The sequence below is a fragment of the Chinchilla lanigera genome, unplaced genomic scaffold, assembly GCF_000276665.1.
Source record: "Chinchilla lanigera isolate Chin_1 unplaced genomic scaffold, ChiLan1.0 scaffold00034, whole genome shotgun sequence".
Lineage (NCBI taxonomy): Eukaryota > Metazoa > Chordata > Mammalia > Rodentia > Chinchillidae > Chinchilla > Chinchilla lanigera.
The window spans coordinates 17,349,589-17,371,555 of NW_004955435.1; the positions used below are offsets into that span (position 1 = coordinate 17,349,589).

General features: G+C 49.3%; 1 protein-coding gene across 1 annotated transcript in view; it reads right to left on the reverse strand.

Annotated features, from left to right (window-relative positions):
* Positions 1-382: 382 nt before the first annotated feature.
* Syt6 (synaptotagmin VI) overlaps positions 383-21,967 on the reverse strand; it is a 55,556-nt gene continuing 33,971 nt past the window's right edge. Inside the window, exons 4-8 of the mRNA XM_005388999.2 lie at positions 11,892-12,012; positions 6,968-7,139; positions 5,680-5,830; positions 2,071-2,139; positions 383-468 (exon numbers count right to left, since the gene is read on the reverse strand). Of these exons, the coding sequence (XP_005389056.1) occupies positions 2,122-2,139; positions 5,680-5,830; positions 6,968-7,139; positions 11,892-12,012 (462 nt within the window). The 3' untranslated portion in view covers positions 383-468; positions 2,071-2,121. The remainder of the gene's footprint in view (positions 469-2,070; positions 2,140-5,679; positions 5,831-6,967; positions 7,140-11,891; positions 12,013-21,967) is intronic.

Sequence of the window (21,967 nt, forward strand, 5' to 3'; positions counted from 1 at the left end):
GTGGAGACACAAAATTTCAGAAACTCAATCCACCTTTTCCCCAAAGACTGCTATTTTACACAGTATTTTATACAACCAACTTCTGGGCTCTCCACCTTTTGTTTCTTACTCATGATTTTCTTTTTTGGTTCCCAGTTTTGTTTTTTCTTCTTTTCTTGACAGCAGACCCATACAAAGTGAAAACCACAAAAACATCACCTTGAAAGACAGAGAAGACTAAGACAGATCTGACCATACAACAAGTGTCTCGGCCTTGACCTACACAGGAGCAGTTAAGACTCTGGAGTGGCAGACGGACAGCTGCTGCCTCGGTGACTGCACGACACTGCGTTTAGATGGCTGAACAAGTGCAAAAGAACATCACTGAGTCCCATTTGTGTGGCTCGGCTGTGCAGCTCACGGTGTCGGAGGTGGTTTCGGAGAAGGGCACGAGCTCTCACTGTCGAAGCTGGCAGCTCGGCCCTGCCACTGCAGGGAGGAGAAATAACGGGTTATTGATTACCAAGGGAGCTGACGTTTCACCTTCCAAAACTGAACTAGCCCATGCACTGAATTCACCTTTCCCAGCTTCTTGAATTTTGCTGTCAGCCATGCAAAAAACATAATGAAAACAGCTTAGAGCTTCTAGTGTGAAATACGTGAGTTTCGAAGAAGATCTATTGCAGAGATAATTTTAGCTTTCTTCACCGTGTGGAGTGTGCATGTACGCATGCGCACATGTGTGTTTTAATGAGGTGCTATGACTGAACCATTTCTGAGTGCTTCAGCCATTTTTCACACTGAAAATCAGATTATGTTAGCAGCGAAAGAGGCAATCTGCAGAGTATGGCCTTACTGCCAAGGAACCGCAATCATGAATTATTAGCAATTTGTCCGGGAGCTGTTAGTACAGAAAGAAACCTGATATTGCTTTGGTTTGAGGCTCTCTTTTTCAGACTTCATATGCCCTGTAGGCATTTGCACCTGGCCTGTGAAGAGGTCGGGGGTGTCAGAGAGGTGGCCCCTTCCCAGGTTGGGCTCCTCTAAACTTCCTGCCTGACTCTCCTGTCTCATGAGTTGCCTCCCCTCAGCCTGACTCTAACCCCTCCGTGGAAGTGGGTGATGCAATGAGGAGCGAAGGAGTAAGGAGAGGGCTGAAGATGAACAGGCCTGTGCCTTGAGCCACTCAACCCTTCTTTAACTGGAAAAGCCAGTCAGAGACCCAGCAGTGCTCCCTGGCAAGTCTGACCCTGTGAATAATCTGGACCTGTCTAGGAGTAGTAAAATTTCAAAGTGAGTTAATGCCCACGGCTCTGTCATCCTTTTGTGGGCCAGAAGGATGATTTTCAGAGAAAGAACTTAGACTAGTAGTCAAGATGGCCTTCTGAACTGTAAGGGCAGCTCCTTCCCCCTTCTGCTTCTCACAAGCTGTAGGGGTCTCCATTGTGGGTGATGGGGCTCAGTGGAATCTGCAACCATGCACTGGGAGACATCCGAGGGTGAGTGGGAGAGGGCGCGCTTCCCCCCAGCAACACAGCCATCTCAGGGCAGAGCCGAGCCACCTGAGGAATACAGCACCTGTCACCCAGCATATCCTGGGGAGTAAATAGGGAGCCCAGGAAGCTGAGGGCGGACCAACACCCGTGGAACTGCCTTAAAGCTCCCAGTCCTAAGGAGAACCTGTATTATCACTACTGAGGCTCAGTTCCTCATGACTTTTTAGAACTCCTTATGCAGACCAAAGTAAAAGTCTCTACAATTAACCACGGAATTGATTCGCTGGACAATTAGGTATCAATGGCCACCATTATGTGACCTAGACCTGAGCAATCTCAGCATGTCAGAACTGGAGGCAGGCTTGGGAAATCATCAGTCCAACCTTCTTGTTCTTGCAAGTAAAACGAAGACAGAGAAGTCAAGACACAGCCAGTTAGAGGCAGAGGCAGGACCCCAAACCAGGTCTCCTGACGCCCAGCTCGGTGCTCTTTGCACTCCGTCCTGCCACTGTCTTGGCACCTGGCCACACTGGGGGAAAGAGACACAGAACGTAAGAAGAAACCTAATCTCTTGGGATCCACACCGGGTACTTACTCCTAACTCCAGGTGGCAGCCTCTCTGCGAGCAGCGTCCATGTGAATGAAATCACAACCGAGGGGTTCCCTGGTGAAATATTTTAGATACATAAATGCCTGGTTGTTGAGCCCACTGTGACTTTTGACTCAAGTATTTTTTACCCAGGTGACATAAAACAATTACTGATGCTTCCACGTGGCCAACCACCATTTTAGGAGTTGGACATTTTCTGTTACACCCTCTAAGGTCAGTGAAAGGTACCTTGTAATTTCTGGCTTCTCCCCTGGGGAAGCATGCCACTTAAACAGCCAGATTGATAGGCTAGGTCAGACGAGAAAAACATGAAATGGCTACACAGAGTACCTTTTCTCCTTTATATAACAGCCCAAAGAGCAGTCACACAGAGCATAATTGTTTATCTGGAACAAATGAAGAAGAAACACTGGCTCCCCTGCTAGTCCCTGATTTTCTCCTATGAAGATAAACAAAGGGAGGAAATGGGGTTCATGGACAATGGAAAGGTAAGTGATTCCAGGAGGCTTATCAAAGTGGCTCTGAAATAGCAGAGAACCTGTCACGAGAATGCAGAAGGCATGTTATTCCTGGGTGGCTGCATTCCAGTAAGGTCTTTTGTTGTTCTGAAATAGGTCACGTTCCAGCAGAGATCTAAAATCTCTGGCAGATGATCTGAACTTGGCCCTTCAAATAAAACACCTTGGAGAAGGTCGCTGGTCAACCAGGCCCTCTGTGTGGGGACAACGGCACACAGCACTGGGCGGGAGTGCAAGAGGGGAAGGGCGCTTGCTACGGCTTAGGGAATTTTTATTCATGAGAGATCCCAGCAGGGAAAAATACCCTTTCACTTAATTTGTTGCCCTCAACCTTATTTTAAACTCCAAATAGGCAAGCAAGCATGGTGCCCTCTGTTCTCATTAATAAAAAGGAAACGATCACAGCACTTGAAACTCAGCTAAGAAAGATGCAAGATAAATGCAGAGCGCTGTACAGATATGATGCCATTTATCTTCCTAGGAGCTAGAGAGGAGATCTGTATGGATTATACAAATGGGAGATCCAAGTTTCAGGAGTAAAAGCTCTTGTTCTGTGGCCAGAACTGAACCAAAAAGACGGCAGGATGTGAGCTCTAAGGATGGCTGGGACGATAAGGCATCACATGAACAGAAGAGTGTTTACTTAATATGAGCCTGGTGGGGTTTAGATGTACTTTTATAAAGAGACTTAAACTGTAGGTGCTAAAAGTATCAGTGAACATTCTACACAAATGCATACTGCTGAAACCCTAAGTTGCCAAGACAAATCTCATTTTCAGCTCCTTCATACAGACACATGATCAGCTGAGCAGAAAATGGTTGGGTAGTGGGTGGGGAGGAGCCGTCAGGTACTCTGTGCCAGGTCAAGAAAAAAGTAAACCCAAAGAGTATGAATCAATTTAATCTCTTTTTGTTTTCTATATACTGCTTCTTTCCCTTTTCGGTCTCATCAAATATTCATTTTCGAGGGCTTGATTCTACTTTATCTTTCTCCCTTTTGTAGTCTGGACTAGTGAGTCAGAATTCTCAAAGAAACAGGACTCCGAATCAATTATTTGGTTTAATTAGGTGGTATTCATCAGGATCCCGGAGCCTGGACCTGGTACTGTGTTACCCGCCCCCTGCTCCCCTGGCCAGGCCTGGTCACTGGAATGGATTATTGCAGGTTCACGGCTGGAAAAGCAGTCACAGTGAAGCATGCGGGCTTCTGGGCCCAGCTGTCATTTAGGGTCAGCATTCTGTAGAAAAGCAGACATGGGAAGGGTCTCTCCCTTCATTTACCAACCAGGAAACCAAAGACCAGTGTAGCAGTGGGTTGCCTGAGGCTCCACAGCCCTCTCGGTTCACATTCATCCCATGTCCCGCCCTAGACTGCCCTAAACAGTTTAATATGCTTAGTCTATTCTTAAATATGTACACGGGATTAAAGGTGGGGTGCTGTCATGGCCTCTCCCTGGGCTGAACCCACAGTGTATTCAGTGAGGCGCCAGGTTGTGCCCAGACGGCCCAGTGTTCTGCCCAGTAGCTCTACCTGTAGCTGGCACTGGGTATCTCACTCACATCCTGTAAAAGCCCTTCTGGAAGAAAGGGGATTGTAAAAGAGAACTAGAAAGCTGAGGGAATGGTCTCACTCACTAAAGCTCAACAGCTTCGGTAAAATCAAGGCACCCACAAGACAGATGCGAGCCCTCAGCTGACAGGAACTTTGGTCTACGTCTGACTCCTTAGTGCTGACTCAAGGGCTACAGGCAGGAGCTCTACAAAGCACATGCCTACCTGGGAGATAAGTAAATTCTCTTGGCTCCCTAAAGGCCACTGTCTCTACACGTCCCATCCCGTCAGCTGCAAGTGTCTCTCAGGACACCTTACCCTGCTAGAAGCTGGCAGGAATGCCTTGTCCACCTGAGAAGGAAAGGGAGCTGGTGGTCTTCAGCGTTTATACCTGCATCTTTTCTGCTTCAGAGTGGAAGGAGAGATTGCTCTGTCTTTATGTGACTCTGCTTTTACACTGGGGGCTCAATGATGGAAGGGATAAAGCTTTATTTTCTTGTGTTAGAAAAATTTCTAGGGGCTGGGGATTTAGCTCAGCGGCAAAAGCGCCTGCCTGGCAAGTGTAAGGTCGTGAGTTCGATTCCCGGTACCGGAGAAAAACCAAAAAAAAAAAGAAAAAAGAAAAATTTCTAATTTTATACAGCTCTCTAGGCTTAGTAAGTTTGCAGCCTGGGCAGATGAGGTTGCAATCACCCAACTTTCTAGGATGGCCCAGAAGATAAGGTCTTGAAAATAAAGTCTGAAGCTTTCCTGGCCACCCCTAGGTTCCAATCCACTTGAGAATAAGAAAACCCAGGGATTACCAAAGTGATAAATCACAGGATCTTAAATTGCTGGGGTTTGGTGGAGGTAGGGGCAGACTAAATGCCATGCAAAGGGACATTTTCTTTGCAGCTGAGAGAGACATGGCAGGCTTCAGGGTATGCAGCAAGTCAGGAAGGGCCAAGTTTGGAACCCAAGTCTTGGAACTCCCAGTCCAGTGCTCTCTGTTAGAACCTAGCCCCACAGCTTTAGCCAGAAAGTGGGACACCTGGAGGGGATGCTCCCTTCTGCAACCATTTTGAAAACCAAGTTCCTAAGGGGAGGAATCTGTTCTTTAGCCGTCTCTATCCAAGCGGTGAAAACTGCCAAGAGACTGCCTGGCTTGAGCCTTAGAGAACCTACTGTTCTGACAGGCGTAGAATTTCTTGCCAAGTTCTGATCTCACCCCCTTGGGACTATCTCCTAAAGGACCAACTTGGCCCAGGGCCTCTGTGAAAGCTTTTCAGGCCTCGAATAGTGGCCTGCTAAGAAGATTTCTTATCTTCCAGTAAGAACTCGATGCTGCTTGAAAAACATAACAGGGGCTTTTTGTCAGGCAGCTTCACCTTCTTCCTCCATCTGCCTGTTACACACCTGGTGAGAAGCATGTGGCCCCGGACCTCCCTCCCCACAGAAGGCCGAGGGACTCGCAGCCACTGCCTGCCATTCTCCAGCCCACGCCACCATGCAGCAAACATGCCAAGGGCCAGGCAACCTCACCCACCTCTTTGAAAGATTTCTTTACCTCCACCAAGGAGTGCCAGTGTGCGATGGGCTTCCGAGGGTATGCCAGCATCTCATTCCAGTGGTCCCTGCCCAGGCCTTCAGCGTTGATGCCCACACGACAGACACCTATGATCTCATTGTGGCCCACTCTGAGGGAGAAACAAAGCAGTCTATCAGCTGCCAGACAGTCTCCCAGAAAGGGAGGTTCTGGGGGTGGAGCCCTGCCCAGTGGGTCTCAGTCCGAACTGTGAGCTCTCAAAAGTGATGCTTGGCATGGCCTTGAGGTGTCAATGGTTGTGAGGCTTTGCCTATCCTCCTGAGGTAGACACTGGACACAGGCAGATGAACAAAATGATAAAATTGTTTGGAATCTCAAGAAATGGTAGCAGATGGCCTGACTCCGGGGATTGGGAGAGTTTGTCTCTTCCCTTATGTGACTTGACCAACACATTATAACCTCACTGGAGACATCAGCATCTGGGAATAAATCACCCTGCTCTGAGTACCATTTCTCCATATCCCCAGCGGCTGAGATGTGATTTATTCACTCAGCAAGAACATGAATCATCATTCAAGTGTGTTTGTCAAGCACCTACTATGCCTGAGAACTTGAGCTAAAACTCCAGGATTCAGTCTTTAATGCATGGATTTCATCTCCTTCACATGAAATGACACTTGGAGAGGAGGTAGCAAGGGGCTGACGTAGCTGAAAAATGTTTTTGGGTAGGTCTTGATGGGAATGCAGGGTTAGCAAAAGAGAACTACATCTGAGAAAGGGGAACTCAGGTTGGATGGATATGCTGGGTCCAGATTATGAAGGTCTTGAGAGTCCACAGGAAGGGCCGAGGAAATAGGAGTCACTGATAGTTCTTGAGAAGGGCAAGTCCAGAAGGAAGTATCCAGGAAGGTGTGTCCTTAGTCTGCTGGCTGAATCGGGGCAAAGAGTGACGAAGGCTGCATAGCTGTCCTGGAGTAAGAGTGGCAGCAGCCACATAAAGAGGGATGATAAGGAGGCATTTAAAGCACAAATGCCAGGATTTGGTGCCAGGAGTGAATTTGGGGAAAATGACAGGTGAAGTTACTCCAGATGGAAATACTAGGAAGAGAAGATGAAGCCCTTTGCTAAGGAGTGGCCATTCTTCCTCAAACTCCTGTGTCCTTCTCAGGTGGAACCAGAGTGGAGGCCAGAGGCCATCTGAGCTCAAAATCACAGGTCAAGGAGCCCTACGCTGAAGTGGAGTGGAGGAGCGGGACCGACAATCACGTCCCTCTGGGACCATACCTACCGATCATAATCCATAACTGAGATGAGCAGGCTGACTTGATCCATATTCTCTGGGGGGATGTCAAAGATAATGGCCTCATTGTAGACAGGATTGAGAGTGTTTTTCTTTATGGTTGTTTTCTTCTTCTTCAGCCTCCGCCCATCACAAAGCAGGGACACCTTGACGTAGGGATCTGTGCCAATGGGGGCAGTGCAAAGCGAAGGGAGCATGTTAAACAGATGTCCTCGAGCATCATTTGCAGCAGAGGGATGGAAGCCCTAGACCTATTGCTGCTCATCAGATGGTATCAGTGGGTTGTTAAAATAATTAAACCACCTTGTATTTATGTAGCACACCTGTCTCTGAGGATGCTCCTTGCTTAATGAACGCAGTCTTTAGCTACCTCAGTATTCTTGGGAGAGTACCTGGTGGGCTTTCGCTAATAGGGCAGCTAACCCCAATTCAGACAGGACTCTTGCCCGTGGATAAAGAGTTCCCAGCCCTAAATCTCAGCCCCACAATGGCTGGTTGGCTGGCTCATAAGGGTATTGAACAATGACTCTATGTCATTCACCTATATGGAGTCCTTTTCTCTGGGATACTTAATCTACCAGATAAAGGGGGTAAAAATAGAACTCAGTGATGCTCAAAGAATAGCTACATGTCAGAAGAAAATGAACAGCAACAATCACATTTGCTGTTCATGTCCTCCCCATATGACAACATGATTTGGAGTCTCATTGTCCCAATAATCTCATCTCCATTCGGCATCAAGAAGAGGGAAAGAGGCCCTGCTCTTTGCCACTGAAGCTGTCCCTGCTCACTTGTGAAGAGCAGAGGAGGAAGGAGCTGTGGCTGGGAGAGGGAGTGGGGCGGCCCCCTGAGACTCAGGCAGCTGGTTGACATTTCATTTCTCAGTGGGATCTTGGATGCTCTCCATCCTGCAAAGCAGTGTCTTTTTATTAAACTTCTGTTGTGCCTCCCAATCTTGTCTCTTTTTCAGATTTCTGAATAGGTATTTCATGGTCATCTTTCTACCCTGAAATTTTCTACTCATCCACATGAAGTGACACGTATTGTATCTCAAAGCACAGGTGTCTTGGTCACCATCGCAATTAGTATTTATGTCACACAGCTCAAGAAACAAGAGGGCAGCTCACCATAATAATAGCTTTTGAGATGCTGATATGCTGAGACACCTTCTTGCCCAGAAGCCAGGGCTCATGCGATCTGGCTGGAGGTGTGGGCCAAGGCAGCGCTCTGCTATTCCTAGGGATGCAGTTGTACCTCCTGGACACCTGAACACCCAGTCGGGCCTCCCATTCCTGGAATTCTACACAAGGTGGGGGAGTGCACAACTATGCTAGGAGTCAAGAAACTGCAGCACCCGATCAGAAGCTCTGAGCCTTAAAGGCATTTCCACAGGCATCTGAATGAGCTGCTGACTACCCAGTGTGACGGTGGCAGCTGTACTTCAACCATGGGCACCCTGCAGTTTATGGAGGAACTGCGGAGACCAGGACGGATTTAATCAACCTGCTGTCTCTGACTATGCATTTGTAAGGGCCCCCCTCTCAGGAGGGTTTTCAGTCAAACGGTGAAAGGGGTTTTCAGAATCTGTCTGAGAAGGCTTTCCAGTTTCCACAGTCTCCATTCCCTTTGGATATACCCCAGCACATTGTTCAGTACAAGCAGACAGCTGGGAAGAACTGGCCCCAGGGCCTGTTTTTGACACTGAACTCTAAGAGTGCACCTCCTCTTGGAAAGTGTCTTTAGGCGTGAGTTTGCTCTGCTATTCCTATTTCCACACCCTCTCACTCAGAGCAAATTCCCACGTCAGAGGCTTGGAAAAATATAGGCAGAGCTGCTTGTCTCATGGGCCACTGGGCAAATGCTCTTTCCCCAGCTCTGTTCATTCCTACCAGGCATATGCAATTTATTTATAAAATTCAGTGGGTACACTTCCCCTGTAGGAACCTGCGCTCTCACCAGCACCTGCTAAGTTAAGGAGAGATGACTGCTCCCTGCTCCCTGGGGTTCTCTGGGGTGAAAGCTTGTGGTGTATAGTAGAATGCCAGCCCCAGAGGATCTTTGAGGCCTGTTCCTCTCTCTGACTGAGGTGGCAGCAGTGTATTTCAGCCTCACTGCCATAGAAGCCTTCAGAATTGAGCACTTGATATGTACTATGCACTGTGCTAAGAAATGTACATACATAAGGATGTTTAAACTTCACATCATCGATATCTCTATTTCGTAGGTAGGAAGTCTAAAGTGTAGAAGGATTAGAAACTTGTCTAAGATTTAACCCACATCTGACTCCTAAGATCACTTTTTTGACTAAGCAGTATGGGACAGATGTGGCAGACCTGGGAGGGTTAATTCACTGCCCTCTTGTAGCATGTGGGTCTTTATTATTTTGTACTATTTTTATTACCATGGTTCTAGCAGATAGGCCTAGAGAATAGATTCCAGGCTAGTGAAGATCAAAGAGAATAAGAAGATCCTCAGCTTTAGAACTCAATGCCATATGAAGCTAAACAGGTGATTAATAAGCCCCATTCACTCCCCAGGTTAGTCCATCTTCAAACCAGTCTGGGCTAAAAGCAACTTCAAACTCACTCTCAAAAACAAGAGCTGTAGTGCCTGAGTGCTCTGGTTTGTACCCATCAATTGCATCACCCTCAGGCCAGGATCCTCATGCTATAAACTCATTCATTTACTTATTCATTCATTCATTAATCTATATTTAATGAATGCTTATGTGTTCCAGGCATTCAGCCATATACTTACATCAGTGAGCAAAATAGACAATCATCTCTGATACAAACAGGACCCCTGTATTTTCAGAATCTAGCTGAGATTTTAGACCACATTCCACCCCCAGGAGCAGATTATAAAATTTAACATATAAAAAAATCTCACCCAAAACCCTCTGATTTGGAATGGCCTTTGCAATTACCTATGGCTTTACCGTGAGCTCTCTCTCTCTCTAGCACATCAATTTAATTACACCAGAAAAGATAGTGTGGGGACTAGGGCAGCAAAATCCTATTTCCCTCACAGCCTCGAGAGTCCTCGATGAATTTCTGTCCCCCGAACACACTTATTTTGGTCTTAAAATGAAATCCACATTGGCTGTATTTTGGGGGAAGCTGATTTGCTGCTCTGAGAAATTTTTGCATGTCAGCAGAGATTCTTTAAGCTCTTTGCTATGTCCTGATGTGTGTCAGCAGCTTCTGTGAAGCAAGGAGCTTGAGGGGCCTTCTATGGGGCTCACAGCCTGGAAGGCAAGAGCACCACTGAGACAGTTGGACGCTGGAGACTAGGCTCTGAGGGAGGGAAGGCTGCAGTCAATATTTCTTACTGAACTCCAGCTTCTCCTGATCACCTTTTCCTGAAACTTTAGCTTCTAAGGCCTGATACTTCTCTTCCTCCACCCATATAATGTTACACTTGAGCGCAGATGTTTTCAGCTGCAGCCCAGATGTTTTCAGCTGCACTGTTGCCTCTTTATGGCAACTGTGATTATTCTACGGGAGTTTTCCAGGATGTAAATAAATAATAAATGCAAGGGAAATATAGGGAAAACTCTTCATTGTATTCCTAGTCAAGTTCAGAGGCGCCTCCTGAGTGGCTTTACACTGGCACGGAAATCAGCAGAGGGGTCCCTTGGGTCTAGAGAAACAAGCAGAGTCTTTTCTCATATTGACTGTCCTAAGTGCAGCCCAGAGTGCTCTACCGGCCATTCTTTGTGCTTTTGACCCTAATCATGCCTCGGGGCAGTTTGAAGGGACACCAGGGGAAGGAGCCTCCAGGCCTCAAGCTGCTCTTCTGCGATCTCCAAACTCAAATACCTCCTACAGCTTACAGCTGCGCCCAAACAAACATTTCCTGCATTGCTGGAATTGCACTAGATTTCTATTCTGCTATAGCTCAACTCTCTTGGTGCTGACAGCGAGGCTGGGACCCTGAGGAAAACTCAAACACAAAGGCACGTTGTTTTTCTGTGGATTTGCTCTTTTGACTTAGTATGCACGACTGCTGCCTCAGGCCTGTGTGGACCTGCAAACATTTACGCACTCAACTTCACATAACTCTGCTGCAAGTCTTAGGGCCCTGTATAAATTGAGAAAACTGTTCTTAGTTATTTTTGTCTTTTATATACATCCTTCTGATTCTTTTCCTTGTCTGAAAGGATAAGAATAATAGCTAATACTTTTAATTAAAAATTGTTTTTAAAAAATTTATATATTTTTTTATTTTTAGCTAATGCTTATTGAATGCTTATATGTTAGGCACAGTGCTGAACATTTATTGGATTAACTCACTTATTCTGAATGCAATCAGTATAAAGTATGATCATTCTGACTGTCAGATTAGGAGACTGGTATAGTTTGGGTTCTAAATATCCCCCAAAGGTCCACGTGTTAAATTCTCAGTCCCCAGTCTGTGGCACTACTGGAAGCAGTGGAACCTTTGGGAGGTGTGGTCTATTGGAAGGAAGTTAGGTCTTTGGGCGTGTGCTCTTGAGGGAGATATTAGGACCCTGGCCCCTTTCTTCCTCACTCTTCACTGCCTAGTCACCATGAGGCCCCTTCTGTCACATTTCTCACATAATGTCCTGTGCTGCCACAGACCCAAAGCAACAGTGACCATGAACTGAAATCTCTGAAACCATGAACCAAAATAAACCTTTCTTTCTTTAAGTTGATTATCTCAGGTATTTTGTTACAGCAATGAGAGCTGACTAATATATAACCCAGTCTTTACATAGGAGGGAAGTGCCAGAAGTTGGATCCCGATGCAGGCAATTTGTCTCTGGAGCTGGTGCTCCTATTCTAAGAACAACAACAGTTCTTGCCCCTTCTTCCCAGACACTCTTCCAAATTCTAATGTCTGAACTTAGAGAAGGCCTCATGGCAGGCCACATGGGTAAGAGAGGTACCTGAATAGCCTGTGATGTCCATCGCCTTGAGGTTGCGACATTTGATCACTGTGAGAGTGAGCCTGCCTGCTGTGGGCAGGTAGCATAAGGAGAACATGATCTCCCCCAAGTCCACGCTTTCCTGTAAAGAAGCAGACAAGAAAGCAGGTGAGGGGCATATAGGCTAGTGCCCTGGCTCCCTGTGCAGTGGCACTAGGGGCACTACGGAGTCCAGGAGAAGGTGCTTGGCACCTCAGTGCCATGCATCCTAAGAGACTTGCCTCCAATCTCAGCAGTATTATCCCTCAGAGGAATTTGCCCCTTTCACTGCTGTCTCTCACTTTGATCACAGTCAGGTCCCTGCCTTCTGCGCTGACCTGACTTGCCCTATGTGTGCCCCTTGGCCACAGCCCCATGCTAGCCCAATCCTGTACTCCTCTCACTCACCCTTACCTGTCACTGACCCTCTAGACTTCCTGCCTGTCCAAGCATGTGGTCATGACAGTGTCCTACCTAAGCACACGATCTAGCCATCAGGTCCCTCCCCTAGCAGCTCTGTGATTCCTTTCTGCTTCTGTCCTTTAGATCACTTGTTTCTTGTCACCCAGGACACCCCCAGCATTCTAGCTTCTAGCCTCAGTGTGTACATGCAAAGAACCGATTCCCCGCTCAGGACGTGCTGCCAACAAACAAGATGTGTATTTGCTATCCCACACTTGCTGCCAAGCTTGGATCTGCTTTGTCCCTTTTTCTTTAAGTGATCATCCTAAAAAAATTAACCCAGCAAGGAAGACACATTCTGCTTCCTCTCCTGCTTCCACAGTCATCATGACCAGAGAGCCCTGGAAATCTGAGAGAACATGAGAACTTCCAGAAGGCTTTCCCATTTTCCTACCAAGATAGCAAGCATGTCCATCCATTGTATTAAACAGGTCCTTACCAGAATGCCTCCTCTTCCCTACTTACTGAAGGGGGTGCAGTTGGCTTAGGACTGCAAGCTATGGGGACGTTTCCAGTCTTAGGACTCCTAGAGCAAGGTCTGAGGAGGAGACAAGTCAGGATTGGGGGTGCCTCTGATTTCAGATGGGATCCTCTAATCATTCACTGATTTATTCAAGATACAATTATTGACCATCTGGTATGTGCTGGGTGTTGATCTTGGTGCTGGGAATATAATAGAGAATAAAATTTAAAAATTCCTCCCAACATGGAGCTTATGTATAACTAGGGTCAAGGACAATAAAAAGGCAGAGAAGGCGGATCTAAAAGGACTATAAGGAGGCTATGATGGTTGAAATTTTAGCCAGGGAGGACTCCCCGAAGAGGTGACTTCTGAGAGAGGAGTTGAGAGTGACAGCAAGGTTCTTGTCCATCCTCCTCTGCTGGAGACTCCTAGAGTCTTGGCGCTGCTTGGAGAATTACCCAACACCCCACTCCACCCCTTCCCCTCCAGAGCATGTGGTCCCAATGTCCTCCTCCAGGTGGCGCTGACACCTGCCCTTCCATAGCCCTACTTGTGTCATTTTGTTCACCTACCTCATGACCCCCAGTCTAATTTCAGGAAGTGTGTGGAAGATTGCTACTCCCAGGAAGGGGGTCTACCCAGGAGGGGTTCTGGCTGCAGCTAGACTTGGGCACCTCATAGTCACCTCCTCCAGCACGCACAACCCCTAGGCTTGCACAGAGCCAGAGATACAAGACCAAGGCCTGTGGTGCTGGCACACAGACACACCTCTGCCTTGGAGGCTCACAGCAGACCTGTGAGGCAGGGAGTGATGCTAGATTCCCTGCATTTACTTACGTTGAAAAGCCTTGTCTGGCTAGCTGGACCCTTGGGGCAGCGCTTCTCATACTCACCTTGAGCAGAGCCTCTATCAGCTCACCTAGGGAGTATCCCAAGGCAGCCCGGGCTCTTCCACACCTTACAGCACACAGCATCCATCTGTTCATTGGTTGGTCCATTCATACTTTCTGAGTGCTGGCCAGAGGCATGGGCTTTGTGTGGGTATAGAGTCCCTGGCCCCTACAGATACTCTAGTAGGGTATAACCAGTTCAGAGAAGGGGGAGGAGCCCCATCCTCCTCAGGGGCATCTCCTGTCTTCCAGGGGAGGGAGACACAGCAGCTGCACGATGCCATGGTGCTGTGGGAAAGTGACTTTCCTCTCCCATAGCAGTGATCAGATCAGTGGTATATCTAGCAGAATGCTCCATCTCTGACAGAGGCACTGAGGTGAAGGAGAAGCCCAGCTCCCTTTCTCCCCGACCCCCCCCTTTTTAGCAGAGGCATCTCCAAAGCTTGATCCTGCCCAAAGTTACAGAAATCCTTTCAGACTCCCTCAGCATAGCAAAAGGAACTAACACTCCTGCACATGTGCCAGGCACTTTGCTAGGTTCTTTGTTAGACCCTCTCAGTGGTTCCCACACAGCTCTCCAGGGTAGGCATCCTGCTTGTCCCCCTTGCACGCAGAAGATGAATGTTTCATGAAATTAAGGAACTTGCCCGAGGCTGCATGAATAGCGAGTGCTTTAGTGCCCATTGGTCCTGTATCAGCACAGCTGCTCACCTGCCCTCAGTGGTTCCCGTGTTTGTTTGGCTTCTTTGCTTGCAACTGGAGTTCTCAACCACTGGGTCCTATTTTACTTTCTCACCCATTCTCTCTCCTGCCCCTACCCGCCTCTTTCTCTCTGCCAACCCTCTGCTCTATGTGGCTGGCATATTTTTGTTCACATTTGCCCCGATGCCTCTCCCTTTCCTGTTGGCCAGACAATTCTATGGCTGCTGTAGGGCCCAAGGCTGTGTCCTCCCAAGGACCCTGGCTTGGAGTCCATCCCACAGTAAGCATGTCCTCCTGACCCCCACAGAGCTTCCTGGTCCTGAGCAGCTCCCAGGAGTCACCCAGTCCCCTTGGCCCCACAGCTGTGCCCTCCTGCAGCAGGCAGCAGGGCCCTTGTGTTACACTGACGTGTGCTTTAGAGGTACCCAGCAACACACAAGAAAGCTGCAGAAAGGGGTGGTTATATTTTAGACAGAAGGAATGGTTAACCCTGGCAGGGATGGTTCTCCAGACTGGTGTAACGACCAAGTTAGAGCCTGGGAAGAATGCAGGAAGCTCCAACGGCCCCTCTGAGAGGAGGTAAATGAACGCTGCGGTTGCCAGGCCCCCCCCACCGCTACCCAACAGGCTGTCTCCTTCGGGGTGTCTGAGTGGTTTGTTTACAGACTTTGGAGATTTGCCGAGGGCCGTGAGGGATCCCTCAGGGGAAAGAGGATCTCTCAGGACTCTACGAACTGCTCTCAAGGATGGTTCCCGCCAGGAAATCTCTGGCCCACAGGACCCCGTCTTTCTGCACGACTCCCTCTGGCTGCCTTGTCTCATAGGGTTGTGGCAACTGCGGGGCATGTGAGTACTGGATCTGCAGTGCAGGGTGCAGGTCTCAGGCCCTGCACCCAACAGTGACCTCCATCTTCCATCAACCTACCCACACAGGCAAAGGGACTGGGCTCAGGACTTCCGCAGGACACGGGGGCAGAGAAGGAAGAGGGCCAAGAGACCTGGAGCTCATTCTGGGAGCTTCCGCTGTGGGTGAAGGGGCCTCATCAGGCCTGTGGGAAGTTGACTGCTCTTGGCTTAGGGGCTGGAGGGGAGCGTTTTGCCCCTGCACAGGCAGGCAGCAGAGGACTAGGCTATTGACATAGGAAAATAACTTGGTTAATTTTGAGTAAATAGAGAGAAGAGAGCTAAGCAAATAGAGGCAGTTAGCATCTCCTGGTAGCCACCTCCCTCCCTGGGAAGCCGAGGCTCCGTTCAGCCCTGTGGGGACAGCCCTCGCTGTCTTGCCCTCCACCTAGAAGGTTTCAGCCTCCATTTCCAGGCACCTTACGAGCCTTTAATCCTCACTAGGAATGTTTGAGACCTTGGACTTTAATAAAACTAGGGAGACCAGGTGCTGCAGAACAGCCTGCGCCTTACTGCTTTTACCTCTACCCGCTACTGGAGAGGCTGCCCTAGGGCCTCTGGCTGGTAAGGAGCTCCCTGGTGCAGGAGAGGTCACTGCTGTTGAAAAGTAGCGGAAACTAGCTTGCCTCTCCTGACTTCCAACCTACGGGCTGATAAGGTAGATCTGAGCTCAATAGCAATTCACTCGAAGCCTCAGCTAGAGCTGGGAAGGGTGGGCCTATGGCCAAGGGAGGGAGAGGCAGGAAGTTTCTCCTGGAAAAATCTGTCCATCTGATATTGCTGCCTATAACAGCATGCCCCTGGCCATAGTGCCCGGGGTGCCTGAGCAGTGAGGTTCTGAAGGGCCCCATCCATGGCAGCATAGCTCTCTCTGGCTTCACAACAGCCCACCTGCCACAGCTGGTTAGAGCATTCCTTTCCCCTGGATGTACTCACACACTCCGAAGCATAGGAGAAGTCTTATCCGTGGGCTGCCCAGGAAAGAAAGACTAGTGAACCACAAGTCAAGGGACCTGGGCTTTGGTCCCTCTGCCACTAATGAGCTATGAGACCTTGAGATTTCACGTGCAAAATGAAGAGGCTCCACTAGGCAATCTATCCTGTCAGCCATGAGAACTAAGTATTCAAGCTGGAAAATGTGTCATCAACATCAGCAATGGAGATGCCCACGGATGCTTAAGTGGCATCCATTGTGTGGCTCAAGGAATCTAGCAATTTCATTCTGAAGTCCAAATGCCCCATTCCTTCAGTCCCCCCTCTAAATGTGCTGTTTTTCTCCAGGGCTCACCCTGCCCACCTCTTCTTCCTAAATAGGCAACAAGTGGCATCAGTGCCTCTAAATCCACACAGAGAATCCAGGAGGAGAAAGCAAACGCGATGCTTCCCCACCTCTTAGAGAACACTTGTAGTCTCTTCATCATTAAGTGGTTTGTCTGACTCTCTCACCATCAACAGAGAAGCATCTGCTACACTTTCAGGAAAGTCACAGGAGACCTAAAAAGGAGGTTGGAAGCACTGGGCAGGAAGTGCTGTTAAGTTACTCTGGAGCAGAAAGGTTTGGAAGACAGATGGGGTGGAAGCCAATTTGGCTCCAACGGGTAAAGAAGCATCCAGGAAGCAACTCCTCTGTGTAGGCCTGAGGCTCAGTATTGGGGGCAGAGAGATGAGTCAGAGGTGGAGGCCAGACACTTGGAGCCAGGCCATCTCCCCTAGAATCTGCTCCCATGGACCCCAACCTCTTCTGCATAGCATAGGCTGCACCCAGATCTTTTGCATTAATTGGGGGAGCCTATGAGGATGCTTCTATTCCTCACCAGATCGCAGGCCCTTTGAGGGCGGGGAGAGGAGTCTGGGTTTAGTCGTCATTTTACCTCTCATACCCAGCCTGGTGCTTGCTGCATAGAAAGTAGGACTGCAAATGTGGATCTGGGGTCAGGCGTCCGGGTCCAAGTTCCAGTTTTGACTTTTATGTTTAGTACGACTTACCCTTTTGCAGTCTTGTTTTCCAAGCCATTAAAATGGGAATAGTATAGGACCTACCTCTTAGAATTCTTGCAAAAATTAAATGAGATAATTTCTGCAGCATTTGGCAGAGTGTCTAGTATAGAGGAACTATTCGGTCTGTATTAGCTGCTGTTATAATTATTATTGCTATCACAAATCTCACGGGCTTGGGGCAGGGACGGGGAGAGAAAGCATATAAGCGGTACTGCTCGGTTTGATCAGTGCAGTAACAGGTATGGACCAGACATGGGAGAGTAGAGGAGGGAAGAATGAACTCTGCCAGGGGTGTCAGGCTTTCCAGGAGGGCTACTTGATAGGTTCAGAAATGTGGGCAAAAGGCATTTGCTAACAAAGGAAAACCAAGCAGGGCATTCCAGGTAGAGGGTCCGAGATGCAAAAAGACACAGGGGCGCGGAGTGCGGAGGGGGTGGTCCTAGCGGCGAGCAGGAGTGGGGGATGGGGTGGGGCAGAGACGAGCCCAGATGAGCCGGGAGCAAGTGTGTGCCTGGTAGGCCCACTGCGGTGTTTGCTCTTGATGCTGCCGGCGGCAGAGACGGTCTTTGCGCCTGCTCTCCATTTCCTACTCAGGGCACACTGTCGCTCTCCACCCAGACGCCCTCACCAGCGACCACGTTAGAGCGTGTTATTCATTCATCACGCACCGCTGTTTGTGAATCTAGAGAGGGAGACCAGGTTCCAGCCTTCCAGGAGCTTGTATTCGAGGAGAGGTAAATAAAAATAAAGTAAGCAAGGTGGCATCCAGAGGAAGGGAGCAAGGGAACCAGTGATGTGACAGAGGTGACAAGTGAGGTGAGCGGCCACCGGAGACAGGGTGGTTTTGAAAAATAAGGAGCAGGCAGCGGCCAGGAGTGGAAGGAGTGTTTCACAGAAAGTCGGCAGGGAGAACCATTAGCCCAGCCCCAAGGGAAGGAGAAGTGGCTTGGTCCTGGGTGCAGCAAGGAAAGAGGCCCAGGGTGCGAGGAGGAGACAAGGGAGAGGACATCTTTGGATTTCATCCTCTGTGAAAAGCAGAGCCCTTGGAGGAGCGGAAACAGTTTGACGGGCAGGTGTAGCGCAGAAGGTAGGGAAGAGTGGGCGTGAGAATGATGCTAGAGTCAATGCCTCCCGCTGCCCCCACATTTAGTCACTTCTGGAGCTGTGCTGACTCTCCCTTCTAAATGTCCTGGACTCTGAGACCCTCCTCTCTCCTCTCCTCTCCCCTTCTCTCCTCTCTTCTCTCCTCTCCTGTCTCCTTCTTTCCTCTCCTCACCTCCCCTTCCCTCCCCGCAAACCCCTAAGGTCTGACCTGCACCGTCTCTCCCCAGACCTCTCTGATGCTTTTCAACTCCTTTCTGCTGGTTCCCTCCAATCCATCCTTGTTGTTGTAACCAGGGGGTTGTTTTTCTGCTCAAAATTCTTTAATGGCTCCCTATTTCACATTTGTTTTGTGGTTGGACAATCTCTTCTTCAAATGAGACACTGTCTGAAAGCTCAAATGAAAAGTGGCTCAGAGACAGAGCACCCGGCACCCTATCTTCCACCCTTGGGCTACCTCTTTGGAGTTTCTAGGAGTCAACTCAAAATTCACATTCACAGAGCCAATGGCATTCAAGTTTCTGCATGAGTTGGTCTTTGCTTTCCTTGCCAGCATCACCATTTACCGTTCTTCTCCAAATGCCCTACAGCTCCCCATAATAACCGCTAACGCTTACTGGGTGTTCACTGTGTGCCGACTCGCCCTAAGTGCTTACGCATACTAAACCATATAACTTCACAAGTTAGGAGATGGGTGCTCTTAGTATCCCCACTTTTTACATGGGGACATGGAAGTTTCTACTTAAGATCATGCATCTGGCTCAAGGATACGCTACTCTTATGTGGCAGAGCTGAGATGCTAACCCAGGCTTGAGAGCCCATACCTTCAGCTACTATACACACCCTCCTGCCTCTATAACCCCTTCTCCCCAAACTCCCCAAGATCTTTCCAACCTCTGTGTCTTCACTCTGTTCCTCCCGCCGCCTCTGGCTGTCCTGAACATCACTGGCCTTTCCAGGCCACCTGTCTGTCCTGTTACCTCCTCTTAGGACCACCTCCCTGACTCCCTGGTCTGATTTGGGAGTGTGCTCCCATTGACCCAAGTTGTAAAGGCTAAGGCACAAGTGTTACAAATTCCCTGATGCAAAATACATGAGACGAAATCAGTGAGATGAAATCAGTGGGGCCCTGTGTCCTAGTGGATGAGGGGTAGAGGGGAGCAGAGACTGATGCTCTGTTCACCCTATGCCTCACTGCTGGCTCAGGTGCCTGCTAGGAGAGGGGAGCTATAGGGTGAGCAGTCCTTCCCTGCAGTGCCGAGAGGGGACCCCTGCTGTGAGCACCAAGCCTGGGTGACATGGGTGCCCCCTCAAGTGTGAATTCCGGGGCTCCAGCAGGAATGCTGGGGGTGGCCGAGGTGGAAGGGTAGACGTGTTTGTTGTGACACTTGTTCTGGGCTTCCTGCTGGGTGCTGGGGCAGTTTCTATTTGTTTTAAGTTCCACGCCTGCTTTTTCTCTCAACTGCTTTTCTTCCCCAAGGGCTTGTAGCATTATGAATAAATAATCAGCAAGAACTGAGGAGCCTTAAACAAACCCGATATGCTCCAGCTTCAGCCTGGGGTGTGGACACCAAGATCTTGGGACCAGCTGTGGAGGACACGTCCTGCTGATGGGGTGCCGAGGTGTGAAGAGGGGAGATCCTCCAGGCTGGGCTCCATCCTGAGGGACTTCCTGAGATACTCAAGCACATCAGCAGGAGGCAAATGCTTCTGTATCCAAGCCTCTTCAGGGACACAGATGGTTTTATTTAGGGTACTTCCCCAGCCTCTCCTTCATGCCCCTGCCCTTGAAAAGAGGTTTTGTATTTTCCATACACCATTACTTTTGGGTGAATATCTGTGAGTCAGAATCACACTGGGAGGTGCAGCTCCCTTCTAAATGACTTTTAAGGAGGTGGGTGGGGAGGGAGAGGGGCTACAAGGAGGTGGAAAGGAGCTGGAGGAGAATGGAATTTGGGGAAGTTCTAGAGGAGATGAAGGTAATGCCTGGCTGGTCAAGCAAGAAAGTGCCCTGTGAGTGGCTTGTCGGTGAGGGGGCAGGGCCGAGGACCTCCCCTCACATCTGCTTCTGCCACTGGTTCTTCACTAATGACAGGCAGGGTGGTGGGGAGGAGTAAACGGTACATTAATGACATTAATGATGAGAATCTGTCTTCATTTCTTGCTGAAAGTTGTCCTGCCGGGAGCTTGTCAGATAGCTGTCAGTTTCCTCCGGAAGACGGCAGGCATCTCAGCAGTGAGTGACTGCTCTCTGCCCCGCACGGGGCTGTGGCAGCAGGGCCGCTCTGCAGGAGAGAGACGCCCTGGCCCTGTGGTAGGTCCTTGGAGCAGCTGCAGGATGCTTCTGCAAACAGGTGCCCGAGGGTTCCAAGCAGGCAGGGCTTCGGTCTCCACCAGAGGCACACATTTAGCAATGGCTCTGGCTTCATTGTCTTTGGGGACAGGCACCTTGAAGATTTAAGTTTTATCCACCCCGTGTTCCCCACACTTCAGAACCTCTTGGTCTTGCCAAACTTCTTTTGAGTCCTCTTCTCACCTCTCTGGCTGCTCCTACCCAGGCTCCTCTGCCAGCCCCTCCTCCAGTCCCTGCCGGCACCAGGCGGGGTTTGTCAGGTCTCAGGCCTGGGTGCTCTTCTCTCCCTGCTCATCCATAGTGAGTGCCCATCTCCACACTAACACTTCCCAAATTTATAGGCCCTCCACAGACTTCTCTTCTAGACTTCAGACTCATTTATCCAACATGTCATCACCATGGGGCTATTTCACAGAGACTAAAATCTGCTCAGAAGCTCATGGCAACCTTTTCATCTTCATTTACACACTCATTTTAATTTCCCCAACTCAGGACATTGCTCTTCCACCCGCCAAGTTGCTCAAACCAGAAATAAGACATTGGAGACCTCCACCCACCTCTCTTCTTTGCCTTGAGTTCATCACCAAGCCCAACCAATTCTATCTCCACATTCCATCTCAAGACCCCACCTCTATCCATCAGCTAAGCCACAGGGAACCCAAGTCCCACCTCCCTGCCTGTGGGCAGCCGCCTCTGAACTGACCTCCCGCTTTCCTTTGTTCTCCTGCTCCAAGCTGTAAAGAGGACTGCATCCCTCCTCTGCCTAAAACCGGCCTCTGACTTGCCCTTGCAGTAGGAATAAAACCTCAAGCCTTTGCAGGCCCTCCCTGCTAACCTTGATGACCTGCGATGTTAGCCTTTCGGCCTCACTCCAGGCCGCCTCTCCTTAGTTTGCTTAGCCTTAAACTCTTTCAGCTCCTTAAATGCCCCTTAGGGTCCTCCAGGACTTTTGCACATTCTGTTCCCTGGGTTGATCCTTCTTTCCTCAGCTCTGCACAGGGCAGATGCCTTCAGGCCACTCCCCTCACCCCACTCTACACCGTATGCCCCCAAAGGACAGGGACTGGGTCTGTTTTGTCAGGATGAGGGTGAGGCACGTGATGCAGCACCCAGGGACAGCACCGCATGGGCACCCAGTCTTAGGTTCACGCGTGGGCCTAAGCCTGAACTCCCGTTAAATGTCATG